At 50.9% G+C, this 17,888-nt stretch overlaps 6 protein-coding genes across 6 annotated transcripts; 3 read left to right on the plus strand and 3 right to left on the minus strand.

Annotated features, from left to right (window-relative positions):
• Positions 1-353: 353 nt before the first annotated feature.
• On the plus strand, positions 354-2,824 carry BJX68DRAFT_75665 (WD40 repeat domain-containing protein). Its single transcript, XM_071049710.1, has 5 exons — positions 354-602; positions 674-690; positions 803-951; positions 1,046-2,617; positions 2,677-2,824. The coding sequence occupies exons 1-5, from the start codon at positions 553-555 to the stop codon at positions 2,701-2,703; spliced, it is 1,815 nt and encodes a 604-aa protein (XP_070899586.1). The 5' UTR covers positions 354-552; the 3' UTR covers positions 2,704-2,824.
• Positions 2,825-3,105: 281 nt separating this feature from the next.
• BJX68DRAFT_75693 (uncharacterized protein) lies at positions 3,106-4,611 on the minus strand. Its single transcript, XM_071049711.1, has 2 exons — positions 3,669-4,611; positions 3,106-3,604 (listed from the first exon to the last, which is right to left on the minus strand). The coding sequence occupies exons 1-2, from the start codon at positions 4,517-4,519 to the stop codon at positions 3,271-3,273; spliced, it is 1,185 nt and encodes a 394-aa protein (XP_070899587.1). The 5' UTR covers positions 4,520-4,611; the 3' UTR covers positions 3,106-3,270.
• Positions 4,612-5,242: 631 nt separating this feature from the next.
• On the plus strand, positions 5,243-7,793 carry trpE (anthranilate synthase TRP2). Its single transcript, XM_071040064.1, has 5 exons — positions 5,243-5,296; positions 5,404-5,668; positions 5,773-5,921; positions 5,992-6,065; positions 6,127-7,793. Exons 2-5 carry the CDS (start codon positions 5,657-5,659, stop codon positions 7,437-7,439), a joined length of 1,548 nt encoding a protein of 515 aa, XP_070899588.1. The 5' UTR covers positions 5,243-5,296; positions 5,404-5,656; the 3' UTR covers positions 7,440-7,793.
• Positions 7,794-8,406: 613 nt separating this feature from the next.
• On the plus strand, positions 8,407-10,311 carry BJX68DRAFT_266510 (epsin; the record flags this gene model as incomplete). The annotated part of the gene is made up of 4 exons (XM_071045523.1): positions 8,407-8,479; positions 8,557-8,626; positions 8,681-8,901; positions 8,963-10,311. 4 exons carry the CDS (start codon positions 8,407-8,409, stop codon positions 10,309-10,311), a joined length of 1,713 nt encoding a protein of 570 aa, XP_070899589.1.
• A 1,279-nt stretch (positions 10,312-11,590) lies between these two features.
• On the minus strand, positions 11,591-14,346 carry BJX68DRAFT_75728 (putative AAA family ATPase). The gene is made up of 3 exons (XM_071049712.1): positions 14,070-14,346; positions 11,913-14,004; positions 11,591-11,843 (listed from the first exon to the last, which is right to left on the minus strand). Exons 1-3 carry the CDS (start codon positions 14,157-14,159, stop codon positions 11,623-11,625), a joined length of 2,403 nt encoding a protein of 800 aa, XP_070899590.1. The 5' UTR covers positions 14,160-14,346; the 3' UTR covers positions 11,591-11,622.
• A 618-nt stretch (positions 14,347-14,964) lies between these two features.
• mrsA (putative mitochondrial carrier protein) lies at positions 14,965-16,670 on the minus strand. Its single transcript, XM_071049713.1, has 7 exons — positions 16,521-16,670; positions 16,261-16,330; positions 16,157-16,192; positions 15,943-16,075; positions 15,784-15,876; positions 15,676-15,732; positions 14,965-15,620 (listed from the first exon to the last, which is right to left on the minus strand). Exons 1-7 carry the CDS (start codon positions 16,559-16,561, stop codon positions 15,124-15,126), a joined length of 927 nt encoding a protein of 308 aa, XP_070899591.1. The 5' UTR covers positions 16,562-16,670; the 3' UTR covers positions 14,965-15,123.
• Between the last annotated feature and the right edge of the window lie 1,218 nt (positions 16,671-17,888).

Here is a 17,888-nt window from a genome sequence, read left to right on the forward strand (position 1 = left end):
CTCATCCTCCAAGTCTTCAATCTTCAAGACTTCTGCAGTTCGCTTGCGGGTCTGGTCCCGAAGCCTCACGTTGGTATTCGTCGCGACACTTTACTGTTCTTCCTCAACTCCACCGTGACGCTTCCTCGTCTTTCAGGTGCAGAGCATGTCTAACACCTCTTGGCCCTTCCTTTGATCATCTGTCTGCCTCTCAAACTTGTCTCCCCACTTTGCTTAGCACCTGAGCTATCTATCGATTCCCCAGACCTTGCCTAACTTTCCACTTCAACTTATATTTCTTCTTCCTCTTCCACTTTCTCCTGCGATCATAACAGCTTCTTTTCCAAGTCTTTGCTCCGCTTGCCAATTCAGCCTTATCCTGTCACTCCGGCTCGGGCTTCCACTACAATCGGTTTTCCGCCAGCAGACTTTTTCCGCTCGTCTCGAGTCGATTTCCACAGATCTGCATATTTCATCTCCCTGCGCTTCGGCTGCCTTTCTCATTGTCGCAAATCTTCCCTTCTGGGATGCTTGTCCTCCCTTTCCCTTCCTAGCTCTCATATGTAACAAACAATGGCGCACCCTGATCTCACATCGCATCATGTTAACTACCTAATATGGAGGTACGCTTGTCCCTTTTTGAAATTCCTTTCCACCTTGTATTCAATCGCAACTCATGCTCACTGATCTTTAGGTACCTCCAAGAATCAGGTCTGTTGAACCGTCTATTATTCTTCTCTATATCTCGCGATATCTTTGATATTGAAATGGCGTTCTTAATGCCACTTCCTGTTTGTGACTACTAATGCTCCGTCTCTCACAGGGCATGGCGAAGCTGCTGTGACACTGCAACGCGCTTGGAATCATGACCCGCAGAGTCTACCTTTCGCTCCCTACATTCGAACTCATGCGCTAGTCTCGCTCGTTCAGAAGGGTCTCCAGTATTACGAACTGGAGAAGTCACTCGACAAGGCATGTTCCTGAATTGTTGGCCTTCATCAATTTTCTTCCTGCCTACTCAATATCCTTTTCGCCCGAAGACCCTTGTCTAATCTAATCTGAGCAGGAGGGAAACCCTGTTCCTTTTTCACCTTCGAATTATTTCTTTGGGCCTGTTTCCCTCGAACTGGAGACGCAAAAAGGCTCTAGCGAAAGCATTAGCGCAGGCCAGGCGCCTGTCTCGCCAACAGGCAAGGTTGCGCGAGATGGGGTAGCGATCAACGGCCATTCGACCACCACCGAAGCCGCCCCGCAGAATGTCAAGAAGTCCCGCAAAAGTGATCGCATGGAAACTAATGGTGACGAGGTTTCGATGGAGGTTGATTCTGCAAACGGTATTGCGATTGAGAGCAAGCCAAACATTACGGAGTCATCAGCATCAGTAGAGGACACCACTGCGGATAGTGACGGGGATGTGAACATGGGGGAACAAGGAACATCCGCGGCACCGATCTTTACCTTGACCACCGGACAGAGCATTGGTGTCCAGATTACCCCCGCCAAGGCCGCTGACCTCAGCCCCGACACCGCCATTATCGATGTGGCTGGGGATGGCCACGTGACCAGAACCCTTTGGCGACCACACGACCCTACCGTTGTTGTCGCAGCCGGCGACACCTTCTGCAGTCTGTATAAACTGTCTTCGACTTCTCCGCCTGTCCAGGAGAAACTGGCTGAGAACAAGGGAGACAACGTGTTGGTTTCAGCAGTGGCTTGGGACCCTCAAGGCCAAAAATTGGCCGTTGCTACATACAATGACATGCGAGGCTCTATCACCACGTACGACGTCGCTGGAAATGCTGTTGACCTTTTACCAGAAGTTCCTCGGATGATATCCGGTCTGAAGTGGGCTGATAGTGGCTCCCAATTAATTGTTGTCGCCTCTGATAGCAGAATATCTGAGCTCATTCTCTGGGACGACGCATTGCAACCGGAAGAGTTTCCTCCTCCTCAAATTGTCGATGACCCGATTCTTGATGTTAGCTGGCTTGGTCGTACGCAAGCCTTCGCTTGCGGCGGAATGTCCGTCTATCAATGTGAGATTGACTCAAGCATTCATCTGACCAGAACTTTCTCCGCTGGCGACCCGGAACGGCCTTGGACATTCGTTCGATCTGCACATGTCGGCTCGTCACCTGTAGCAGTAGCAGCAGCATCTTCCAGTGCCGCTTTCTGGGTTCCAACTCACGATATCCGCTTCGACGACGCTCACGACGGCCACATTACCGCGATTCAGCTAAAACCCAATCCTTCTGAGCAGCCCAACCAGCCTTTGATTCTTGCTTCATCATCTACAGATGACACAGTGAAGTTATGGCACATTGATTTGGAGAATCGAAAGTTTGACTGCATACACCGTCTATCACTGGGGCCTTCTCTCCCAATTCTTGCCAGTTGTTTCTCTCCCGACGGATACGCCATTGCGGCCGCTAGCAAAGATACTCTTTCAATCTGGAATGCACAACGCGGAGGTGCTGCTATGGCTACCTGGAAGTCTCCCAGGGTAGAGAATGCAGATGCGACAGAACACAAGAGTCCTACCTCCAATGGCCACAACGGAATTGTGGAAGACGTGCAGGATCGCTCTTTAACCTGGGACAGTGACGGGAAGAAGCTCGCGTTTGGGTTCAAAAGCCAAGTATGTACCCACTATCTTTTCCTTTTTCCAGTTTTCAGAAAACTAATGATGATGGACAGATGGCGATCATTAATCTACAGCGGTAATAACACAACATTAGCGATAATGCGAACACGAGATCATACTCAGCAGTGGGTACTTATCCTATCCGACGAGGCCATCAACACGTGCCGTCATCACCATTCACGAAATCATTATTTATTGCCGAGCAATAAGTGCATCCCTCAGAGCGAGGCTCTATACCTCGCCGTGCCGGATACCCTCCAGGGATACGTTCGTCTTCTCCACCTGCAGCGTATGCGCATTTGGGTCGGCTCAAGGTGAGCGGATGACAGGCAACAAAGCACCGTCTCTAGGACACTCATATCCTTCTCTCCACCACTTTTATAATTATACTTATACCATGATATATGCTTCGGTTAGACGTTACAAAACGGCGCAGACTACTTGGATTCAGGCGAAAGGCGCGGTTGTGGGTAGCATGTGGCCATGGGTGGATTATCTAGTCCTTTTTTTTTGTTTACATGTGGCTGCAACTTTATCATGGGAGGTGCAAATCAGACGGCCGTCAGAAAGGTCAATTCAGCTCGGACACTTCTGCCAGCTGTATCACTTGGTTCCTATTCCGCCGTAACAATAGAAAGCTGGAATTTCTATCTATTTGTTGTCTTTTTAGGATTCATGCGGGTGTTGGCTACCTCTGGGGCTTGTCGACGACTCTCCGTCTGCCTGCGAGCATCCCTTCGACTGTAGAACTCAACCTTGGCATCGTTCCAGCCAGCCATGAAGCCTTTGATGTCATCATGAAGCGTATTGACAAGCTGTAATTCAAGCTCTCTTTGTTCTAGTAGTCGGGTAACCGCTATCTGTCTGTCTCCCGCTGCAGATAAATGCCGTTCTATCCAGGTACTGACGTTGTCTTGGAACGCCGCAACCGTACCATGAAGCCCCTCGATTGCTGCGGTATCTTCCTCGTGGTATTTCAAGCTAAAACAGAAGAAACATTAGCTTGGTGCAACGGTAAAGCAAGGACGCATCCTACAGCACATACAGAATGCCATTTTTGGCCTCCATTTCTCTATATTCGGCCATTAGTCTTTTGAAGCAGTCATACGCTTCCCGCGTCTCTCGATTACGCCACTGGAGCTTAGAGTTGAGTTCTCTCAGCTGTTTGTCAATCTTCTGCATGCATTTGTCTTGATTGCCTGCTGCCGGATTCTGCAGAGCTGTTTCGGTCGCTCGGGAAGGAGGGGTCCGCGGAGACTGGCTGGGGGCATTGCCCGAAGCGACACGCTGCATCTGCCCAGCTCGCCGTGACCCTTCGTTCGTATTGCGCTCAGAGGGGAGGTCCTGCGGGCCTTCGGCGAGTTTCTTAGCGAGAGCCTCATCCGCCTCAACCTGTGAATTCGAGCCTTTAGAGGATGAGCCCTCTTGATCTTTAGCGGTCCGTGGAGCTGTGTCTATAAAAGGATTGAGAACGACTTTTCTATCGAATGGGGGCGTGCCATTCTCCTTTTTCGGCCAAAGAGATGGATCCTGCGGCCGTGGCTCGAATATGGATTCAAGCACGTCTAATGCTGATTGAGCCATGTCTGTATCGAAGACTCGCAGCTCTGTTTGGTTGTTGTAGAATATTGCTAGGTGCATAAGGTTCTCCAGACGATCCAAGAGGAGTTGAGCGCGCGCTCGAGGAGTGCTTTCAGGGAGGTTAGTGAATTTCCGGGTTCGAAGCTCCCTTCGCGGAAGTTTGTATTCCTGAAATTCATCAATCTGCGGCTCTACAGTGAGTTCGGCTCTTCTCCTGGGCGGCAACTTGGGCTTGTCAAGGGCATCGTTGGTTGTAGAAACACCCTCTGTGGCTGTGGCCTTCTTAGGTTGTCCCGTAAAGGGATTTTCTGACATCGCCTGAAAGTCAAACAAAAATGAATACTTTAATGATTCCTATGACACAAATGGTAAGGTATATGAAGCTGAGGAAGAATGGTTGCGGGCTCAAATATTTGAGATTACGAGGCCACTTAAGGCTTGGGGAGCTGAGTCGCTGCTGCCACTTCAGTCCCCCGCTGTGAAGTTGACATAGTAGGGACATGAGGGAGGAAGTCGGACGGTATGGTGATCTCGATCAAGCAGCAAAATTTTGCAAGCTTGAGAATCGCGTTCTTCAATGGTTTGGTGGTTGTCCGAGATCAACATACCGTCCGATTTCCCCTCTAATGTCTACAACTTTTGAACAGTCGGGTCGGCCTACTTTGCAAGATTTGCGCATGGCACCCAAATGACGCATCGGATGGCGGTGACCTTTTTTCATGTAGCAGACAGGCTATTCCCCTAAAAGTTGACTTCGTAAGTTCAGCGGCCTCCTAAGGACTCAGAAGCACTGGTGTACACACCGTTGCTGGGTGAGTAGTTTGAGAGTGTGTTTGACTGGGCTTCTGAAGCGCCAAATGCAGAGCCTTATAAAGCACCTTGAAGATTGCTTGCGTGAACGCTTGGTCAGTTACAGGGGTTCTGTCGCGACGACAACCCTTTCATGCCTGTCACAGCCCGTGATCGTGATGGCTTCGGACTCTGCGGGGTGACCAAATTACTCAACCGAGTCCAGACTCCAGGTTGCAGAACAGTCATGCCGATGGGGCTTAGCGCCAGTGGCAACAATGATCAAGGAATGGCTGTAGCAGGCTGGGGCCCTCTTGTTTTATCAGCGGAAACATTCCAAGCGGTCACCGGAGGGGATATAGATACGCCGCACGGACTATATATAGCAAGGGATCCCTTGCGTGACTCACCAAATTGTTTTGATCAATACCTTCAGGTTCTCTCTTATATACTCTTCCGTCACTACTCCGTCCTGACTCCTCAGGGTCAATTGATCCTGGAATTGGGTTGCAGACAAAAGCTTGGATATTTAGGCTTGCGATCTGCCACCAGTCGATCCGCTCCGCTTCTCCGCCAAATTTCGTCTATTGAACTCCCCGCACCAGAAGAAGTTGTTTGCCAGAACTCCAAGCCTCAAAATCATTGGCAGCTCAACCAAGAAAAATGGCGCCACCAGTGAGTAACCCTTCTGAAGTCGCCCGTTTCTCTCTTATGTTCAATCTCCACAAAGACATCCCTGCTGTGTGGGAGAATATGCCTAATATTGCTTTGTGACTCAGATCACAATTGTGCCGTCTATCGAGACAGCGAAGGAGGTGATTAACCAGTCGAGAAATTCGAAATTTCCTCCAAATCTCCTCCCCCTCACTGCGTCAATTCCCGCCGACCTACTGACGCCGACACTCGCCTACTTGAAACTTGCTGAAAAGTAAGCCGCCGCCCTTGATTTAGCTGTTTGTCTCACTGGAGGTGTACTGACTGCGCCACTCTCGTTCTAGATCCAAATTATCATTCCTATACGAGAGTGCTGCAACGACAGAGACGATTGGGAGATATAGTTTTGTCGGCGCCGGTATGTCGCAATGCGTATGACCTTGGTGAAATCAGTGACTGATCATGCGGGCGCAATTCAGATCCTCATACAGTCCTCAAGACCGGGCCTGGACATGGTCCTGAGACGGATCCTCTTCCAATCTTGGAAGACAAACTATCAAAATTTCGAGTTGCGACGGTGCCTGGTTTGACCCTTCCACCTCTCACTGGTGGCGCCATTGGCTATGTGGGATACGACTGTGTCAAATATTTCGAACCTAAGACTGCGCGACCCTTGAAGGACATTCTCGGTATCCCGGAATCACTATTCATGCTGTTCAACACTATAGTCGCGTTCGATCACTTCTTCCAGGTCGTCAAGGTCGTCACTTACATCCCTATCTCGGATACCGACGCGGAGCTCGACACAAACTACAAGCAGGGCCAGGCCGCCATCCAGCGCATTATCGATACCCTTCTCCGACCAGACATCCCCTTGCCTCCACAGGGACCGATCATCCCGAACCAGGAGTACACATCCAACATCGGACGGGAAGGATATGAACGGCATGTCGTAAAACTGAAGGAGCACATTGCGAAGGGTGATATATTCCAGACTGTGCCCTCACAACGGCTTTCTCGTCCGACCTCGCTCCATCCTTTCAACCTATTCCGCCATCTCCGCACTGTCAACCCCTCCCCATACCTATTTTACATCGACTGCGAGGACTTTCAGTTGGTCGGCGCCAGTCCAGAGCTTCTGGCCAAGGAAGAAAAGGGACGTATTATCACTCATCCCATCGCCGGAACGGTGACGCGTGGAAAGACTCCCGAGGAGGATGAGCAGCTTGCCGAGGAGCTCCGAGGGAGCTTGAAGGACCGCGCAGAACACGTTATGTTGGTGGATTTGGCGCGCAATGACGTGAACCGTGTCTGTGACCCGATCACTACTCAAGTTGACCGCCTAATGGTCGTCGAAAAATTCTCCCACGTCCAGCACTTAGTGTCACAGGTGTCTGGAATTCTGCGACCGGAAAAGACTCGGTTCGACGCATTCCGGTCGATTTTCCCAGCAGGTACAGTCTCTGGTGCGCCGAAGGTGCGGGCTATGCAATTGATTGCCGAGCTGGAGGGCGAGAAGCGAGGGGTCTACGCCGGCGCAGTCGGATACTTTGGATTCAACATCGCGACCGTTGACGGATCCAAAGAGCTTCCCGGTGCAATGGACACCTGTATTGCGCTGCGCACGATGCTTGTGAAGGACGGTGTGGCATATCTCCAGGCTGGAGGTGGCATCGTCTTTGACTCAGACCCGTACGATGAGTATGTAGAGACGCTCAACAAGCTGGGGGCGAATATTGCATGTATCAAGGGAGCTGAAGAAAAGTACTTAAGCTTGGAGGGAAAACATTAATTGGTTTGGATTTGACTACTTCATTATTCTAGGTGATGGATGAGAAATGAATTTCAGGCTCGCCAGGTACGATATTCAAAGTTTTCAAAGTTTCTGTATAGCTTCGAGAAGGACGTCATCGGACACCAGTGCAGCGGCACCGCCACAACTCCAGCACAACGTCCCAGGGATCCTACCCTGCAGTACTCCGTATTAGTCTATCTGACACATCTGGTATCTCATAACTACTAGAGATGTGTATGGAGGAAAGACTCGGCAATGGGATAAACCAAGGTCGTCGATGACAGGGTCGAGGGTAAGCCATTAGGCATTAACATTTTTAGGGGGTGCTTCCCCCTCCTCTCCTATTCTGGCATTGTGCCTTTGTACCCTGCAAGTAGTATTGAGTTTATTCTCTTACTGTATTACGCTTTTCTTTGACTGGAAAAAACATTAAGATCGCAGCATCTTTGTATGACCTGGTCAGAGTTGCGTCGTCAGCCTTGCGCCACAGCAACGCCAACGCCCGGTTAATAATCATCACTCAGGGACATTTCCGAGTCTCTATATTATTCCCCTCTTTCCAAGTTCGACAGCTTCGCATTCTCAATCGGCCATACCCCTCCCTCTCCGTCCAGCGCCCGAGCGAGACAAGGACAGACTATTCCGAACGCGGCTTACATACGCCACTGCCGCCGTGAACTAACATCAACTAGACTGCCTGACGAGACACCTCCCGACTCTCATTCACCTACCTCTCCCCAACTTCCCGTGACAAAAGGAAACACCAGCCGGCTCTGTCTCAATCGCCACCTCTTGCTGACCCGAATCCAAAGATCCGCCATCTCCCCTCGACGGTTTACTTGGCCCTCGGAGTCCATACCCACGAGCGTCGTCACCACAGTCTCCGGGTTCCAGCCCCCCGTTTCTGCGAACACGCACTCTTTACCTTCCCCTCCCTCCCCCTCTTTCACATCACGCCGTCGCCATGTCGAAAGTCGTGCGCAGTGTGAAAAATGTCACCAAGGGTTACTCTGCAGTTCAGGTGAAAGTCCGAAATGGTAATTTCCCTGCTCATCCGGCTCTTGCCTCCGCCATTGGACTTTCGACCGATCGCTAACGTTCGCAATCTTTAAAGCGACGAGTAATGACCATTGGGGCCCCACGGGGACCGATATGGCAGAGATTGCCTCTCTCACATTTGGCAGGTATGTTCCAGAGACTCAAATGCTATACTATACCTAGTTCTGACTGTCTCGCAGCCCATCAGACTTCTACGAGATTATGGACATGTTAGACAAGCGGCTGAACGATAAAGGAAAGAATTGGCGCCACGTTCTCAAATCATTGAAGGTTCTCGACTATTGTCTTCATGAGGGGTCTGAACTTGTTGTCACTTGGGCGCGGAAGAACGTTTACATCATCAAGACATTGCGCGAGTTCCAATATGTTGATGAAGATAGCAGAGATGTCGGTCAGGATGGTGAGCAGATGATTTGCATCTCTGGTTTTGAATCACCGACTAACGTATGGCATGTCTCTAGTTCGTGTTGCTGCGAAAGAGCTTACCGCGCTTATTTTGGATGAAGACCGACTACGCAGTGAACGATCCGACCGCAAGCTCTGGAAATCTCGGGTCAACGGTCTTGATGAATATCAAGGGCACGGAAATGGAGTGCCACCACGCCGAGCAGAGCGACGGGATCGTCGACGCCAGGGTAACGATGAAGATGACACAGAGTACCGTCTGGCAATCGAGGCCAGCAAGCATGAAGCGGAGGAGGAGCGCCGACGACGAGCCCGGCAGCAGGCCAATGGAGAGGACGATGACGAAGATTTGGCCAAAGCAATCAAATTGAGCAAGGAGGAGGAGGAACTTCGCCGGCGTGAGTTGGAGGAAAGCAATGCCCAGTCCCTCTTACTGGATGACAGTACGCCTACTCAGCCCCAACCCACCGGCTACAATCAGGGATACCAGCAGCAGGGTGCGGTTGACTGGTCTGGCAACCCAATAAACCCCCAGCAGCCTCTCACGACAGGATTCCTGAACAACCAATACGCAACCCCGACCGGGTTCCAAGGACAACTCACTGGAATGAACGGATATTCCAACGGCTTCCAGCAGCAGCCCACGGGCTACAACCAGAATCCATACGCTCAGAACAACTTCTTGCAGCCTCAGGCGACACTTCAACCACAACAGACGGGCTTCAGCACTAACAACCCGTATGGAGGAACAGACGCATTCTTCCAGCAGCAACAGCAACTGCAACCGCAACAGCAGCAGGATCATTTGTTACAAGCGGGCACGAACAATCCTTGGGCCAGCAACCAGCAGGATACGCTAAAGCCTCTCCCTACCGGCTCCAACAACCCATTCGCCGCCCGAACACAGCAGCAACAGTTCCAGGCTCCCAGACCCACGACGTCGGGAGGTCCATCTCTGAACACCCTGGCGGAAGAGCAAGCAACAAACCAATTTTCGAACCAGTTCTCCAACCAGTTTTCGTCCCCGATCAACCCAATTGCCAACTACCAAGCACCTCAACAGCCACAATCCTTGGCACCACCCAAACCCAACCCTCAGATGGATCCTCATGCTGCACGTCTCAACGCGCTCTTGGCAACCGGAGAAGGTATGGATACCTTCGGAAACACCGGCGACCTGCGTATTCCCGCGCAGCACACTGCACCTGGCACTTTTGTGAACTCTGCCGGTCAAGGCTTGGACCGATTACGGGCTACACGAACCGGAAACAACCCGTTCTTCGGTCAGCCCCAGCAGCAATTTGTTCCGCAGCAAACAGGCTACGTGCAGCAGCCGAGCAACCCCTGGGGTGGGCAGCAGTCGTACCAGCAGCCACAACAAGGTGGCAGCCTGATTGATCTGTAGACTTCGTTGGTTTGTGTTGTTTTCAGTATCTTTTTCTCCCCCACCAGATCCTCTGCTTCTTTTTCATCCGTACAGTCCACTATAAGGTCCAGATACCAAGTCTTTTTTTGCTTCTTCTACCACTTTCTCACGTTCTTTCATCCATTATTCCCTTGTGTTTTCATATATTACCATGATACTGGTTGGGCATGTTCTCTAGTTCGTTTTACTATGTGTTGCATTTTTTCTTTTCACTGAAGCTTAGGAATAAGGCATTTCAGTCCATCTCATATTTCATATATCCTGCTTCCCATCATATTCGCATACCCAATCAGTTCTAGTATCGCGAAGTTCCCAGTATTTCCTTCGCTTCCTCTCGTCTCCTTCCTGCAAATGCTATTCCTAGCACTATATCCGTCGCCCTACCCTCGTTAGGATTCAACGATCTAATTTCTCTGTCATAAGTATACGCCCTTCTTCTACGCGATCACTCACCCTTCCGATTCCATGTGTTATTCTAGTACATGATACCTCTACTGCCGATTAAGTACACTAAACTTAGTTGATCTGCACATACCACGCACTCGGCACTTATACACAATCCTCTTATCCCTCACCCCCCACTCTGGTTCCGGGTCCATATCACAACGATAATACAGTACTGGCTAGTAGGACTCTCTCCTCTAGTACTGTTCTGCACAGTGAAGAGGTTTAACATAAGAGAATCGTTTGCCTCTTATGAGGGATGAGGTCTTTAGGGGAAGAATCTAAATAGTCAAAACTCAATCCACCATAGAAGTAGAGACATTCCCTCCACATGCGTAGCGCATAATCTACTTAGAACAAAACTATGCACTTGCAACCGTGCAAGTGTCTAGCTTGATGCCAGATGGCGTAGTGGTAGCATCTATGGTTGTCTGAAAAGACAGGGGTAGGATGAAGACGACGAATCACAGCATAGAAAACTCCGTACAAAGGTAAATTATGACTTGAGGCAAGGCCCTACCATATTCTACCTACCCTACATGAGAGACGTAGTTCTGTCTTATCCAATCCATACTAACCCATCCATGACCGAACCCCAGAACGACGACGCCAAAACGACGTTCCTCCTCCAAGCGAGGGGGGAAGCAAAAGCCCAACGATATGTCCAATTAACTCCGATTCAATCCACCGTGCGCCATGTCCAAAACGAGGGCAGGAAGCAGAGTGTTCGAATACCAAGTGCGCCTAATGAACGAGGATACCGGCTGCCCTTCATTCGCTAACAGAACCTGATTCTGGGGTACACCCATAAACAAGCACAAGTAAGTGCTAACGGTAGGCACTAGTCTAGCCGCCGCGTTCACCGAACTGTCCTGCCCAGTCTTCGTACGCTCGTAGTCCCTCTTTACTGACACTTGGTCGGATGGAAAGGAGACTTGCTTCGAAATCTGCAAAGCAAATGGGTCGGATTTGGTCCATGGGTGTATGGAGAAGGGCTTCGCCGAGGTTGCGGAGGGGGCCCATGGCGGCATCTTTTGCTAGGGCCGTTATATCGGAACCTGAGAAGCCTATTTATTGTGTTAGCGTTGTGTTTAGATATCAAGATTAAGTAGCGGGTTTCCAGTTCTGTCCCATACCTTCTGTGACCTGGACTAGGACCTCAATGTCTTCAGCATTGAGGTCATGTATCTGGTGGCTCAAGAGCCTACGCAACTGCTGCTCTCTAACATGGTGCTCCGGTAGAGGAATGTATTGGCGGCGAACAAAGCGGCGCCGCGCGGCCTCATCTATATCCCACGGCATATTTGTAGCTGCTAAAACAAGTACACGACTTGCATCACCCGTCTTCCCTGGTTGCTCGCGTCCAGCCGCAGCGCGCTGCAGATCCGACCATTGAATCAGGAATTCTGTTTTGGATCGTCGAGAGGCTTCGTTCTCCGTTCCTGACGAACGTGCCGATAGTAAAGAATCGATCTCATCGACGAATATGATGGACGGGGCTAGTGCTTTCGCCAGGCCAAAGAGGGCCCGCACGAGCTTCTCACTCTCACCGTGCCACTTGGATGTCAAGGTTGATGCGGATACGGAGAAAAAGGTGGATTTGGATTCTGTAGCAACAGCTCGAGCTAACATCGTCTTTCCAGTTCCCGGAGGCCCGAAGAGTAACATGCCTCTGGCCGGCTCTCGTAACCCGGAGAAGAGGTCTGGTCGAAGGAATGGGTAGACAACTGCTTCTTTTAGCGCTTTCTTCGCCGCGTCTAACCCGGCAATGTCATCCCAGTGCACCTCGTCGCCGCGAACAACAATATCATTTAGAACTTGTTGTGCTGCAGTCGCGTCAACGCCTCTGGGTAATTTCTTCAGAATATTCATGATTGAAGTATCCTCGGCATCATATTCTTCCCTCTCTTCTGCTTCGTCGCCCTCATCTACATCAGTAGACTTGCGCCCCAATGAATCAGGGTCACTTGACGGTGGTGTCATCGGGCGTTTGGTTTCGGAGAGAGGCTTCCGTCGTGCAGGGCTCCCAGGTGTGATGGCCATTTTCTCGATTCCAGGAACCAAGTCTCTATCCCCTCTACCTCGCATAGGTGCTCGTGATCTCGAGGTCCGCTTTGAAGGATCTTCTGACCGGCCTGCGGCACTTGGAGGTTGCGGTTGCGATGACCTTAGGGTTATCGGCTTCGGTTTGACCACTGGTTTCGGAGACGCGCTTGAACGGGGCGGATCGCTTGGCTCAAGTTTTGAAGGAGACTGTCGCGATCGACCGCCCGAGTGCGGTCGAGAGTCTGCGATGACGCGACGCTTGAGTGTTGGGGTCCCTGGAGTTGATGATGAATCCACCTTTGCGGGGGACCTTCTCGGGATATGATCATCCGCCGATTGAGTTCGAGACATCCCCGTCACGGAAATTTCCGAACTCCTCCGATTACTTAAGAGGTTAGGACGAGACGATGTGAAAGCGACGTCAGCAGCCGATGGAGTAGAATAAAAACTTGGTGGCTGAGGCACCTCGGTCCGGGGGCTCCCCTGATCTCTTCGAGCACTAAGATCATTCGAAACAGTGTGGCGAGAGGAGGCAATGGCAGCATCACTAGCAGTTTTATCCGAAGACGAAGAACGGGAGATGATTCCCCAAGCAAGCCCCGCTGCCTGAGACGCAGCAACCGGCCTCAGCTCCCTTTTACGGGACGAGTCCTTCTTCTTTTTCTTGAGGGTCCCATCGCGCAAGGTAGAAGGCATACTAGGTTTCATTCTCCGGTCTGGACTCGGAGTGCGAGACGAGGGCTTGATGGAGGTTTGCGACTCCGATCGCTCGGGCGCGGGACGAACAGGAAGAGGTGGCGAGGGATGGTCAGAGGCAGAGCTAGTATAGCCCGGTATAGACGGACGCGTCGGGATCGCAGGCGGCTTCGAGAGATCGGTGTAACCGACCGCGGGGACGGTTCCGTCCGCGATGTACCCGGGGGTAGTGTTGACGTTGATATGAGATCGAGACGGTGACTTCTTCTTCTTCCCGGAACTGGAAGAGTCCTTTCGGCTCTCACGGAGGGCGTCCAGGAGGTCGACTCGCTCGCGGCATTGGAGCTCCAGCTGGCGAATGGAGTCTTGTAGCGCCCGCTCGGTCTCTGTGCTCGGGGTGTAGCTTGCCGGAAGTCGGTAGGCGTTGTGATAGTAGATCGTGTCGAGGGCGGAGCGCCAAGACCTCAAGGCTTCTTCTTCATTATTCTACAATTGCAGCAAGGCATTATGTTAGCGAGGATGGGAGGGCAAAGCGGCGGTGGGATACGGACTTGGCCCTCAAAGTAGACGGCCGTCGAACACATCAAATAACAGTCGTCGTAGGTCTTTTGCAGCGACGACACGGGCTTAGGGCGCATCATCTATAGAACGGGTTGAGTGGGATTCACGGATAGCGGAGAAGTGCAGGGCCAGCCAGCAGCACCGCCATGCGTAAAGAAACGGGGGCAATGGGAGAAATTGAGCGATACAGAGGGAGACAAAATACAAGGTTGGCGCCTGGAAGTTGATGGGGAGGAGAGAAACTGGACGAAGATCCAAACCTGAAGGTGGACGCAACCAGAACCACTCATAGGCCAAAGTCGGTTCTTTTTTCCCCTCGTGACGTCGTTGCTCCTGCGGCTGATTAAGCATCTCAGCCCAGGATGCTGGACAGAGCAGTTACATCAAGCAAGAAAACATATTGTAGACAAAGAGGTGAGTGATGAAGGAACTTGTATTCCCTTCTGCCTATGTATTATTGGATATCGTCGTCCTTCCTGTGGTCTGGCCACGCGGGTGGCCATCCATGCCGCCATCTCGTATGTCTATCAGTACATGATTCACAATCCAAAACAGAATGCGCAAATAAATAGGAATATATGGAATGAAAAAGAGAAAAGGATTTTCCCGAAACATTTCCTCCCTGTGTCCCAACGCCAAAACGATACAGGATAAATCGTGCAAATGGCTCCGATCCAAGACCAAGGGAAGCAAAAAAGAGAAAATAATGCCGTGTCATCAAGCCCATATAGCAGTCGACCAGAAATCAAAATGCCACAAGAAGCGTAGCCAAGCTAGTATCAGAATCCGCAATACCTCGTTCGAAAGTAGCATCAAGTATACACATGGTGAGAATTGAAGTTCAGCGTCGAAGGTGTCCGGTCGGAAACCGTACGTCGGTCGATTATTTAGAGTCCGGTGGAAGGTAAATTGTCTCCTTCGCTAGTTGAGTCTGTTGTTGGATCCACAGTCGCATACTGTGAGTCGCGTTATCGTAACTGCACCGCGAAGTCGTAGCTCATGCTAATCAGATTCATGCGATCGGCCCTGGAACTTAAGACAAGTCTAGTTGTCTACACGGCCCTTGAAATAAGCCTTGGCCATCTCGTAAGAGGTCCAGCAGATAGCGGTGCTAGGCATCGTGGAGATAATGCGAGGTCGCGCGCCGCGCAAGAAGCCCTTCCAACCAAACTGGCGCTTGATGAGCGATGCAGCGCCGAAAAGGCCCTTGACCGCGCGGATCTCCTCGTTTTGGGCGAGACCGCGGGTTTGCAGCAGAGTCTTCACCACATCAAGTGGTGTTGTAATACCGGCGGCGACCGCACCAGCTAGACCACCCGCGATGCAGTGCGTAAAGGGATCGTAATCCTGAGACGGGTTCATGATCTTCGAAATCGACTCGTATGCGACAAATTGGGTAGCGGTGAAGGGTACGGTCATGCAGAGTGTGGTGGGGTAAGATACATAGAATGCGTGGAAACCTTCCGTTCGGTAGACCGACTTTGCGCATTGAAAGATTGTCTTGTGTACAGATCCATGAACCTGCATTCGTTGTTTGATCACTATTCTGGTCAGAAATCCCCACCAGGGCTGCGTATCTGAGTCACTGAGGCTCACCATCGAAGGGGTTCATTAAGGCATCGCTAGCGATGGTCGCTGCCGCACCACTCATTGCTTGTGAAAGTCAGTAATTGAACATGCCTAATCTGCAAGCCAAAATCTCACCTGCCGCCAACGGGTGGTGTCCATCATCCACATTTCCACCAGCCAGGTCTTTCACAACCTCATATGTCCCGAAATAAACGGCGTGTGCGGGGCCTTACAGAGAAGGATCAGGTCAGCTCACATGCGGCGCCAAGCACCCGTAGGGGTACAATTGCTTACCAGCACCGACAATCACGCTCGAAACACCCTTCCACAGTGTCCGCCACCCCTCAATTCGGTAGATCGTGGAGACCGCGTGTGTCAATCCTGTGTAGAGCCCTCCGGTTGTAGGATGCAAGACTTGCATACGAGTCTAACGTCGCGGAAATGCAATTGTTAGCGAAGCTGCTGGTTGCACATCGCCCGAAAGGCCAGATAGAGTCAATTGACATACCTTGAGTAAATCAACTGGGTACATCACCGAATGCTCCTATATCACCAATCAGAAACTTGGGGTTCATATGCCATTAAACGCCTTGCAGTGTTCAAATCACGTACTGCAATGCCGGCAAAAGCGCCTGCTAGCATATTCCTACCGAGGCCATAGTTTGACGGAAGCGCTTCGTAACTATCATCACGCACAGTTAGCTCCGGCCCGATCAGGTTTTGCTTCCCATTATAGCACGTCGCGAGCTGCGCGGGCGGAATCCAAGGACACAGAAGGACGACAAGTCAAAGCAGTCAACTCAGAATTTGTGGATGACTCCTCGAATATCGACAGATATTCAACGGCGAAAAAGAGACTCCGCAAAACATACTCGTATTCTTGCTCGGGGAGATGCTGTTCGGATATCGCCATCGAGCCGATAGAGCTCCAACAGCTCTAGCCGTAGGAGGTGAAAGGGAGGTGGAAGGGAGAGGAGAGGGAGAGGAGAGGGAGATCCGCGGGCGAGGTGAGGCGAGGAACGAGGCCGATGTTGTGGTGGTGAGCGAGCTTCCTGTATTTGACAGGGCCGAAGAAAAACGGAGTCTGCGGAGTTGGAGAGGCCGAATTTGACCGAGGAGCGAGCAGAGTGTCTATAGGTCAAAGGAAGGTGAAGAATAAGCAGGAGAAAGGTGAAGAGGGTGAAAGAGACAAAGCAGCGAAGAGGTGAGAGGAGATAGTGAGGAGAAGAAGCCAGTAGGCGATAAAATTTTAAATTTTTTTTTTGAGAAGGGTTGGCAGGAGTTGTTCTTATTCCCGAGTTTGGCAGTTCTTGGTCGGAGCCCAGCACCAGAACTACTACTGAAGGCCGAGCATCATTATTTGTTCCAGAAGGATTAGTCTGATTAGATTGTCTTACGGAAAGAGGTTACTCCCTTTCGACGATTAATTTAATTTTGATCTCCATTATTCTCCACGAGATCCTGAAGCTGAGGAAACGAGCTGTCACTATCAGATCTTGCGCCAGAGTTATCAGATTGCCTTCAGACACGCCACGCCCTCTTGTACAATGCATCCAACGCAGCATCCCTTATCATCGCGATTGATAGTATTATTTAGTTGACCTGGTCAATCAGTCTAAAGGATGCTGATTCAGCTCCCCAGGCTAGATTGAACATGACTAACGGGCCCATTTGTCCTAGGAAATCCTGAAAATTATTATTGCTAGTCATAAGAAACTGAAAATGTTGATTTACCCCGAGGTTTCCGTCCGATGACGGAGCCCGCCCTCACTTGTCTGAGAAGACTCACGGCACGTCTCCAACCTTTTGAACTCAGGCCTCGCTCTGTCGTATGTCCGATGCGACTTCGTGTCACGGCTAGTAACCACCTTCCTATCCGAGAATCCAAGAGGCAAGAAGGAAGTTCCAAGTGAACTTTCACCTGCTCGGGTCTGCCGACCCCCAAACCGCCGAACCGCGGAGCAATCGTGTTTTCCTTTCGCCGCGGAGCCGCCCACAGTTCGCTTTAGCCTTTTGGTTACCCATTGAAATATCTGATGAAAAATAATAGTACGCGGGATGAAGCCTAGGCACAAGACCTCATTGCCCAATTGTATCTAGGCTATCCAAGGCCTATCTATCTGACCTTTAGTAGGCAACCGCTTTCACGGAATCTTGCCAATCAACATCAACCTGGCCCCAAAATCAAGAAAGGCTCGCAGTTGAGAGAGAGAAAAATAAAAATAAAGATAATATAGACC

This window comes from Aspergillus pseudodeflectus (genome assembly GCF_044049435.1).
Source record: "Aspergillus pseudodeflectus strain CBS 756.74 chromosome Unknown BJX68scaffold_19, whole genome shotgun sequence".
Taxonomy (NCBI): Eukaryota; Fungi; Ascomycota; class Eurotiomycetes; order Eurotiales; family Aspergillaceae; genus Aspergillus; species Aspergillus pseudodeflectus.

Excerpts from the sequence above, each read along its gene's own strand:
- mrsA (XM_071049713.1), bottom strand. The coding sequence starts at position 16,561 with ATGGCGATATCCGAACAGCATCTCCCCGAGCAAGAATACGA. Across the intron at positions 16,193-16,260 it reads GCGCTTTTGCCGGCATTGCA|GAGCATTCGGTGATGTACCC; the intron begins GTACGTGATTTG and ends TTGGTGATATAG. Across the intron at positions 15,733-15,783 it reads ACACCACCCGTTGGCGGCAG|CAATGAGTGGTGCGGCAGCG; the intron begins GTGAGATTTTGG and ends GACTTTCACAAG.
- BJX68DRAFT_75693 (XM_071049711.1), bottom strand. The coding sequence starts at position 4,519 with ATGTCAGAAAATCCCTTTACGGGACAACCTAAGAAGGCCACAGCCACA. Across the intron at positions 3,605-3,668 it reads GAGGCCAAAAATGGCATTCT|CTTGAAATACCACGAGGAAG; the intron begins GTATGTGCTGTA and ends CTTCTGTTTTAG.
- BJX68DRAFT_75665 (XM_071049710.1), top strand. The coding sequence starts at position 553 with ATGGCGCACCCTGATCTCACATCGCATCATGTTAACTACCTAATATGG. Across the intron at positions 952-1,045 it reads TGGAGAAGTCACTCGACAAG|GAGGGAAACCCTGTTCCTTT; the intron begins GCATGTTCCTGA and ends TAATCTGAGCAG. Across the intron at positions 2,618-2,676 it reads CGTTTGGGTTCAAAAGCCAA|ATGGCGATCATTAATCTACA; the intron begins GTATGTACCCAC and ends GATGATGGACAG.
- trpE (XM_071040064.1), top strand. Across the intron at positions 5,922-5,991 it reads TACTTGAAACTTGCTGAAAA|ATCCAAATTATCATTCCTAT; the intron begins GTAAGCCGCCGC and ends CTCTCGTTCTAG. Across the intron at positions 6,066-6,126 it reads ATATAGTTTTGTCGGCGCCG|ATCCTCATACAGTCCTCAAG; the intron begins GTATGTCGCAAT and ends GGCGCAATTCAG.
- BJX68DRAFT_75728 (XM_071049712.1), bottom strand. The coding sequence starts at position 14,159 with ATGATGCGCCCTAAGCCCGTGTCGTCGCTGCAAAAGACCTACGACGAC. Across the intron at positions 14,005-14,069 it reads CCGTCTACTTTGAGGGCCAA|AATAATGAAGAAGAAGCCTT; the intron begins GTCCGTATCCCA and ends CTGCAATTGTAG. Across the intron at positions 11,844-11,912 it reads CCTAGTCCAGGTCACAGAAG|GCTTCTCAGGTTCCGATATA; the intron begins GTATGGGACAGA and ends CACAATAAATAG.